The 9,321-nt window shown below is 51.8% G+C and overlaps 1 protein-coding gene across 1 annotated transcript in view; it reads left to right on the top strand.

The window, feature by feature from the left end:
• Positions 1-508: 508 nt before the first annotated feature.
• Positions 509-9,321, top strand: part of MFNG (MFNG O-fucosylpeptide 3-beta-N-acetylglucosaminyltransferase) — a 10,976-nt gene continuing 2,163 nt past the window's right edge. The window contains exons 1-6 of the mRNA XM_009703154.1: positions 509-847; positions 6,108-6,156; positions 6,707-6,809; positions 6,902-7,055; positions 7,516-7,601; positions 8,955-9,120. Of these exons, the coding sequence (XP_009701456.1) occupies positions 509-847; positions 6,108-6,156; positions 6,707-6,809; positions 6,902-7,055; positions 7,516-7,601; positions 8,955-9,120 (897 nt within the window). The remainder of the gene's footprint in view (positions 848-6,107; positions 6,157-6,706; positions 6,810-6,901; positions 7,056-7,515; positions 7,602-8,954; positions 9,121-9,321) is intronic.

Below are 9,321 nucleotides of genomic sequence, written 5' to 3'. Positions count from 1 at the left end.
CAGCCCTTTGCCCCCCGCTCGCCTCCGCCCCGCAGCCCTTGGCTTGGATGGATGGTCTGGTGTCTTCTGGGGAACGGATGCCTTCGGTCCAGATTCCCCGCCGATGGCTCTGATCTCCTTTGCCACCTCCTTGACCCCCAGCCTGGGACCCTCGGCCTCTCTGCCGGGAGTGGGGATGCTCGCTTTCCTGCTGGCAGGCTGTGCCAGGCACCTGCAAGGCACCTCGGAGTATTTTCCCATCATGTGTCCCTGCCTTGCTGGGTCATCGAGCCCTCTTAGTCTGTGAAAATTCCCCCTGCTTCACTGGTATCCTCCAGGGCTGCTGTTTCTTTGGCTTTCTGGTCTTCTCTCACCCTATTCCTTGGCTACATCCTATTCAGACCTTGCTCTCAGCTGGTCCTGCCCCTTCGGAGGCTTTGAGAAGAGTGAACCGTTTCACCTGGAGGTACAGGCAGAGGTTGTCCATCTTCAGTAGGATACTGGCCGCGGCGGGAACAATTTGGGAGCCATGGGCCGTCGGCTCATCCGTGGTCTTTCTGGAGCCGCAGTCTTTCTTGTCAGCATGGCTCTTCTCTCCGTGAGGCACCGTGGGGCTCGGGAAACAGCTCGATACCCAGGGCTCAGGGAGGGGATGTTGGAGAAGCCAGAGCAACGGAGCAAGGTGAGCCCAGAGGGAGGCAGCGGCAGTGGGCAGAAAGACCTGCAAGTCCATTCTCCCCAGGGATACAGGGCTGAGAGAAGCCTGACGCTTGGGGACATTTTCATAGCTGTGAAGACAACCAAAAGATTTCACCAGAGCAGGATGGAGCTGCTCCTGGACACGTGGATATCCCGGGCCAGAGAGCAGGTGAGCGTGTGGATTTGGGCTAGAGAGGGAGTGTTTGGTAATGGGGCAGGGATGCGGTGTCCTGGGGTAGGGGATAAAAGCCAAAGGAAGGAAAGGCTGGGCACTGCAGGCCCACCCAGTACTGTGCCTTGTTTTCCCTAATTCTCACTTCTGTTCACGTTGAAATGGGGATGCTACCCAGCAGAATGTTTCACCGGTAGCTGCTTCATGGGAAAGGCTGGTAGAGAGGATGAAAAGTTTGTGTGGGATCTTCCCATGAAGGCTGGGAGGATGAGTGCTCCTAGTAGGCAACACCTGCCCCTAACCTAAGCCCGACTCTTTCAGGTTGGGGTGGAAGGGATTTAATTTCCTTTTTTTAACCAGTAGCACTGGGGTCCGCAGACTGCCTGGACCACACCAGGCTGAGAGCACAGACTGTCCTGGCTCTATATGAAATGGTTGTTTTCTACCTCCTCGTGCCATCAGTTTGCTCGATTTCAAGCTGAGTGGTCCCCCTTGGCCCTCCATCAGGATGCCCGCATTGTGCCTGGGCATCCATCCTTCGCCCCGGAACGGTGTGGTGGAGCAGGCAGGAGAGTGAGGCAGGAGGACCTGGAAGACCTCCTGGAGCGCAGGATGGGTCTTTGCAGCCCTGTTCACTCTCCAGCACATTAGCACAGTCCATGCCTTGATTTCTTGGGCAGATCCTCTCATGTGCATGATTTTGAAGTGATGTGGGTGCATGTAATATTTTTTAAAAAAATATTATTTTTAACTGAGGGTCTGATGTTTCCACTCTTTGCTAAAAGCAGAATTTGGAGAGTTTCCTTCCTGTTAGAGGAACTGATGTGGGGCACCACGTTGCTGGTGCTGTGCAGGCTGGCTTACTGGTGGGCAGAAGTGCTCCCCAGAGCCTGGGTATTTCTCTCCCTCCCTCACAAAGCATCTCCTCAAGAAAGAAGAAAACCTATGGCTGTCCCCAAAGGGTGCTTTTTTTGCCTCGTGCCTGTGTGTGACGGGTGCCTAGAAGACAAATTCAGGCCTCAGCGAGGAAGGGGGACGGGGGGCGGAGGTATTGGGTAGGAGAGCGCTCGAAGCAATGCAGGGTTTTCTGGGTAAGGGTGGTTTTCCACTTCATGGTGCTGCAACTGTCTGGTCTGCTGCGGTCGTCACAGGAAGCTGTGTCCTATTTTGAGCATGCTTCCTCTCCTGTCTGCGTGTCCCTCTCAGCATCTGAGATGCCTTGCTTCCTCCTCCAGACCTACTTCTCCTCTTCTTCTGACCTCAGCCCAGCAGCTCTTTGGAGAAACCAAACCCAACTGCATGGCTGCACTGACATCAAGATACTGTAACTGGGGCTTTTGGAGTGGGTTTTTAAGGAGTAGTTCACCTTTCCCTCCTCGTGCAGTTGACAAACAGGCTCCTGGCCATTCCACTGATGACAGGAATTAGATGCTAGCTCCCCAGATTCATCTGACCCTCTCTGGTTGGCAGGCAAATGATGTCCAAACCTGGGAAGAGGTGTTGAATTTTCCATCCTGCTGCCAGCCCATAGGAGAGCTTCACAGACTGAGCAGCAGAATAGGAAGGAAGGGTAGAGAGCAAGTGTCAGTAATTTTTAAACAGTGTTTTTTCATTGTTATCAATTTTTGTTGCAAGCTCAGTGTTTTCCTCCCCCTCCTCATTTTTCCATGTTTTTCTTCTGCTTTTTTTTTAACTAAATGGCTTTGAGGGCAGGGGAGTGGAGGCGGGGAGGGAGGTAAAGAGAAGTACATGAAAGTCAAAGCCTCTCTTTTTTTTTTAAATATACTGCTGCTGGAGGGTTTTTTTGGAGGTGGAGGAAAGGGTTAGTTTTGAAAAAAATTGACAATATAGAAACCTCGCTTAGTAAAAATGAGAGCCCTCAGTTTGCAAAGGACATTTAACTGTTGTAGAGCCAGGGACAGGGCACCAGACCTCCTATGACTGAGTCTTTTTGGAGAGGAATAGTCTTTAAGAGCCAGTCTCAGAGAGATCCAGGTCTCAGAAGCTGTGATGTGCAGGGACTGCCTCCTCCTAGGGCTGACCCACCATCTTGCTGTCTCACTCACCCTTACTCATGGCTGGAGATGGATTCAGCTGGTCCTTCTCTGTAGGTGGCCAGCGGGGAAATTTGAGCAGCTGGCTGTGCTGCTGATGCCAAACCTGGTTTCAGAGCTGATTACCTGCATGGGGTCTTCCCAGAGGAACCAACCCAGACCTCACAGGTCAGGCTTAGGTGACTGTAACAGGAGGCAGGAACATCTGTGGGTTTTATGGCTAGGACAGACTGTACAGGAGCCAAATTAAAAGTCCTCTGTGTTGGACTCTGTCAGGGTAGACAATAAGAGAGAGGGATATTTTCCCTGAAACTGCACTGTTTAAACAGAAGAGAAGATCTGCAGCTGGTGGGAGATGGGGAAGGGGAAGTGCGAAGTGGGCACTCTTCTCTGGACTATGCTCTGCCCCTTGAGAACTGTTCCATGACAAAACTTTCCACCGGAGCTTGATGTGGAATTCATTTCAGCAAGAGGCCATTTCCTCAGAAAAATTTCGTCTCAACAGAAGTGTCGGTTTTGATGGTTGTTTAGCCTGGACAGCATCTTGGAGTGGCTTACATTCTTGGCCCTGGTAGTTTTGATGGAGATAAGTCTAGGTTTCTGGTCTGAAATGGCATTTTGTTTGGTAATGTAAACAAATTTTAGCACCTCCCCTCCTTCCAGGCACCCAGACATCCAACCGAATGAAATGAAACCTTTGAATGACCCATCCTGAACTAGCTTTTACATTTTCAGTGCTGTGAACACACTGTAGATTTGGAATCTGTTCTCCAGGCAGGACACAACAATAACCCTGCTGAGATGTTTGCATTTTGGAGGGGGTTTCTTCCTGAAGAAGGGATACCCTGGGAGCCTGGGAGATGGACGTGGCCCTGGGTTGTCAGATTCCAGATTTTTATTCCCTTTTCCTAGTTTTTCCTTGCTAGGCTACTTTCCTGATTTGGGGTGAGGGGGTCTCAAATTCTAGTGTTTATCCATTGCGTGGGCACTTATGTTCATGGAAAGCCACCAGGCAAAGCCATTTGACACCAGTGGCTCCATATCACTGCTTGCACTGCTGTCCTGCCGACATCCTTTCCCACCCAGCCATCTTCTCCACTCCAGAACGGAGGGATGCTTTCCATGCTGCATCTCTCTTGAGGCCCAGATCGACTGCCCTCTAGTAGCATTGACAGCCATCCTGGGCCAGTATGGTGGAGAACAGGAGGGTGGATATGATGGGAAGGCTGCTTCTGTCTACCCCATTTGCCTGCAGGGATACAAATGACACCGGGTGTTCTTCTGCTCGCGTATCCTTAGCAAGGGGAGTAGGTCTGGTGTAGCCAGAGAGACCTTCTGAATCTCTTCCAGACTCCATTAGTATGGACAACAGCGGTTGGTGTCTCTTTGAGAAAGAACTATGTAACTGGGGCAAATGGTCTCCAGGCAGGTTTTTAGCTGGGGTCCTTCTCTCTCTCTCCCATCCCAGCCATCATGTGTGGCTTTGCTGAGGGACACATGGCACTGGTCACTTGGATGCCAGCAACAGCTGCTGTTCCAGGTTTTCCACTCTCAGGGACGTGAGGGATGGAGAGACGAGGATGCAGACAGCTGCCTGTGCTGTTGTGATCTCCTTCAGGACAGAGCCAGGGCACATACTCCAGCATTTCTGGAGTACTGTAGCCAGGTATGCCTGGAGATCAGTTTGGGAGAGCCAGAGAAATCAGTTTTGCCTAGACCCCACACTCATAGCCCCCTTTTTCCAGTTATTTTGGAGAGTCTGGTGTTCCCCGTGGTGACAATGTTCCTTTGTCCTTGGGTTCCCACAGAAACATGCTGTCTACAAAAAAACATTTCCCACCTTGCATCAAGAGGAAAGGGGGAACCTTGGAATATTTTCACAAGTAGAAAATCTGGGAAAAGATGCAGACTCCTATTTTAAGTCAATCAGATATGATGTTTATTAGACATATGATTTCTAGCCAGTTTTATATCTGTAAGCAAGTCATTTCCAGCAACAAGGTTTCTGGTTTTTTTTTGAAAATGTCAGAAAGTTTCAATGGTTTCAGAATTTTTTTTCTTAAGACAAAATATTTGTCATAGTGGAAATTTCTGGCTCTGACACGCTAGCGAGGGAAATCCCATGCCACTCACAATTCCTGCCTTGCCTGAAGGTTGTGATAAGGTCCCCTGACCCAGAGCAACTCCTTTACCTAAGACTTAGCTAATTGCTTCTTGTCCCGTGATCACCTTGAAAGTGGTTTTAACTAACAGACTTTACCAGCGAGGTGGGGTAGGAGTCTGTGTGTGACCCACGGCTGCAGCTCAGCTGTTTGAAGGGTAATTTGCCAAGTTGGTGTAGCACATACGTTTGAGATCATGAAACCATCCTGCCATCTCTGCTCGAGCCAGGTGGTCTCTGAGGGTCCTTCATTGCCTTCTTTTCATGTGCAGAACATTTCTCTTGCCGCATCCTCCTGATGGGAGCAAATCTCCCAAATGCTGGGTGGGTGTGGGGAGATGTAGAGACTCTCTCCTCCTCGTCAGAGCCTTTGGGCGTAATGCCGGCTCCTGGAGCTGTTGTCTATCTGCCTCGTCTCCTTTGTCCCTGCCCAGGTGCTGCGCTTAACCAGCCTGTGGGCAGCTGGTGGAGAGACTGTTTACAGCTCGCGACTCCTTTTTGATTTCATGAAAGCTCATTTTCTGCCTGAGGAAAGCTTTTCTCCACCAGCCCTGATCCCCGCCTGGCCCCAAAGAGGGGGAGATGTGCCACATAATGGCAGCGAGGGGGATTAGAGAAGCCTGGGGGTGGAGGAGGAGGAGGGAAGTGGCAAGGGGCTGTGCACACTTAACACAAATAGATGTTCTCCTTTCAACCTGGGCATCATTCGACCGCGGTGCTTTCATTTTTCTACCACTGACACCTAAGCCAAGGCTCCCTCACTGCTTCACTTGGTGTCACCGGTCCCCTTCTCCCTGTTCCCGAGGTGGTGGGTGGGGTGTGTGGAAATGAAGCCAGACGAGCACTAAATGATTGTGCCATGTGGGAAAGGGAAGCGCGGCCATTCCTCTGCTCAACTGCTGCCTGGGAGGGGGGCACGGCCGCAGAGGATGGAGTGGGGTGACCATGGTGAGTGTGTCCAGCTGCGGGGAGAAAGGGGTGGGCAGCCAGAAGCAGCACCAGCTCCAGCCCTGAGAGTAACCTCCTTTCCTCATTTCCCCAGACCTATGTCTTCACCGATGAAGAAGACGGTGCCCTGAAAAGGAGAATGGGTAACGACCTGTCCTATAACACCACCTCGCCCTGGCCTTCAGCCTCTGAACTGCCACAGCCTTGGGAAGGGGTTTGGCACGAAGGCTGGTGCTGGGTTTCCTAGGCCAGCGCTGCCTCTTGAAGCACACCGCTCGCCATGTCCCGTGGGAGGACCCCAAGCTGCAGCGGTGACGATTCGGTTTAGCTGGCTTACCCCAGGGCATGCAGCCAACTGGAGGCAGGGTGCTGTCTGCCTTAGAGCATCCATGGGTGGAAGCAGCCCATGAGAGAGCCCTTCAGCCCCCACACCTTGGCTGGCAGTGGGCAGGGTGCAAGTGCAGTTGGCAGGTATCCTAGTCTTGGCCAAGATGCCAAGACTTGGCTTTCTCCAGGTTTCATCTCCTGGTAGGGAGAAGGATGAAGTCCACGTCACCACGGGCTCAGATGCCTGTTCGGGGCGTTGTGACGAGGTTGGCTGTGAACAAACCCCCTTCCCTCTTGCCCAGAGGTCCTCCTTGTGACCATGTGAAGTGGGCTGGCCCTGAGCCACTGCTTTCTCTCTCCCGGCAGGTGACCATGCCATCTTCACCAACTGCTCTGCCGAGCACAGCCACCTGGCCCTCTCCTGCAAGATGGCTGCCGAGTTCGATGCCTTCCTGGCCAGCGACCGGAGGTGAGGCAGAGCTGCCGCGGGGGAACCCCTGAGAGCAAGAGACATCCTCCTTACCTCAAACCTCTTTTGTCTTCGTTCCTGTCTCCCCCCAGCTGGTTTTGCCATTTGGATGATGACAACTACCTGAACCCTCGGGCCCTCCTGAAGCTCTTGTCCTCCTACTCTGTGACCTGGGATGTTTACCTGGGGAAACCCAGCCTGAACCGACCCATCCGGGCCTCCGAAACTCTGCCAAACAACCAGACGGTACAGCTTGTGGTGGTGGTGTGGGGGCCAATGGGTTGTTTTTAGTGCTCTTGCTCATTGGCTGTAGATGTACCCCAAGGAGAGACAGGTCCCAAAAGCAACAGCTAAGAGCTCACCGGTCTTGTCTGAACATGGTTGTAGGTGTTGACTCAATCTGATCTACTTAGGGGAAGAGTCCCACGTTGCTGCTGCGCCTTTGGGTACCTGTCTGCCAGGAGATAAGCCTGCCTTGGGCAGCCCACCTGCTGCTGCCAGCAGGAACTTGGCCCCTCCAAATATGAGGAGGTCAAAATCCACGCTGTACTGCTGGCAAGCCCTTCTGGGCAGCAGTCAGGGGTCTGGGGTGACAATGGGGCTGTGTTTATCCTGGCATCAAAGTTGGGTTTCCAGCATTCCCATCTCAGTGAGTATGATATTGTCTGAGCCTGTGCCATTGATTTTCTCTGCTGTTTCTCTCCAGAAATCTGTACGCTTCTGGTTTGCCACAGGAGGGGCTGGGTTCTGCATCAGCCGCAAGCTGGCATGCAAGATGGTGCCGTGGGCCAGGTAAGCTGTGCAGCTGGTGAGTGTGGGAGCCTTCGGGGACGAGGAACACGGCCGCACATGAATTTCTGGCAGTGTCAGATCTGGATTTGTGTTATGTGGTGTTTGCAAGGATGTTTTGGCGAGGGTGCAGAGTGCCACATGCTACACATCTGCAAGCATGTGGGACTGGAGAAAGGATGTAGTAGATGGGTCTGTCACCTGATTAAAAAGAAGCAAGAGCAGGCACTTCAGCAAACATGATCATCGGATGACACACTACCCTCTCCCCAACTCTTTTCAGCTCTTGGTTATTTCTCCACACTCCTTCCCATCCCTTTCAACTTTCTCTGGCTCTTTTCCTATCTGCCTATCATCTCATCTCCCTATCTGCCTCTTTCCAACCTCCTGTACCTCCCTCCTGAGCTAATTTCCCATTTTCTAACCCCAAACCCTCTTCAGCTTCTTACAGTGGCCGCTGTCATTTCCTCAGCTTGGTGCATGGAGAACAGAGGTAGCTCCCGGGGTCTTGTGTTAGCCCAGCCTACAAGAAAATGATATTTTCCATGATGCCCTAGATTATATCACAGGCTATATGCACATACACTGATAGACAGTGCCTGTGCCTGCCTTAACCAAATCTATGCCGAAAGACAGATCCAATCCACACCAGGTGGCTGGTTTAGCTGAAGCCCATGATAGGTATTTTATGGTAGACCCAGACAGGAGGATGACCTGTGATCTAGGGTAAAATGAAAACGGCATGGATAGATAACGCCTAACCTGGCATAAAGTCTGCCCGTACTGTGTTAAAATGCTTAAATCACATTTGAAGTAGCTGAGGGCTGTTACAGTAGACAGTCCTTCTGGCTGTGTGGCTATTTCCAGTTACAGGAGCCTTAAAATTTGGTTTAACCTGTCATCAAAGGATGGCCAAGTCTGTTACACTACAGTAGAGCCATGGATGGCTTATTCAAGCTGCATGAGACTGTCCTGTTTCTTCTTTCTCCTAGTCCTGGCCATGTGGTCCCACTGTTTCTCTTGTGCTGGCTTGTCTGACCCCTCAGGGACTCGGTGCAGATCACCAAACAGGTGAAAAAGTAACTCGGCAAAGTCCACCAGCTCTCTGCATCAGCTCACCGAGGGGCTGGATATGTGTCAGGGACAGCACCCGACAACTGGTGGGACAGCTTGGCTGGGAGTGCTCAAAGGGCAAACACATTCCCAAATCTTTGAGGGTAGAACTCAGGGATTTATTGCCTAGTTCCAAGATTTACTCTGGTTTTCAGTTAAGTCCTCCACTTATCTCCCATTCAAGTTGATGCCTAAATCCCCCTCTACCCTTTTCCTGACCCACGCACCCCTACTCTCTTCCAGTGGCAGGAACTTCCTGACCACTTCAGAGCTCATCCGTCTGCCGGACGACTGCACCGTGGGTTACATCATTGAGTGCAAAGTCGGTGGGCAGCTGGTGCCCAATGCGCTCTTCCACTCCCACCTGGAGAACCTGCAGCTCATCCCCTCCTCTCGGCTTACGCAGCAGGTAAGGAGGGGAAATGGAGCAAGAGGGAAGTGTGAGAGGAATCATAGAATCATTATGGTTGGAAGAGACCTCAAAGATCATCAAGTCCAACTGTACACCCGATGCCACCATGCCCGCTAAACCCACTAAACCATGTCTTGAAGTGCCACATCTAAATGTTTTTTGAACACCTCCAGGGATGGTGACTCCACCACCTCCCTG

The sequence above is a fragment of the Cariama cristata genome, unplaced genomic scaffold (assembly GCF_000690535.1).
Source record: "Cariama cristata isolate BGI_N322 unplaced genomic scaffold, ASM69053v1 scaffold23896, whole genome shotgun sequence".
Lineage (NCBI taxonomy): Eukaryota > Metazoa > Chordata > Aves > Cariamiformes > Cariamidae > Cariama > Cariama cristata.
The sequence above is the reverse complement of the archived record's forward strand: the minus strand, read 5'-3'. Positions and strand labels throughout refer to the sequence as shown.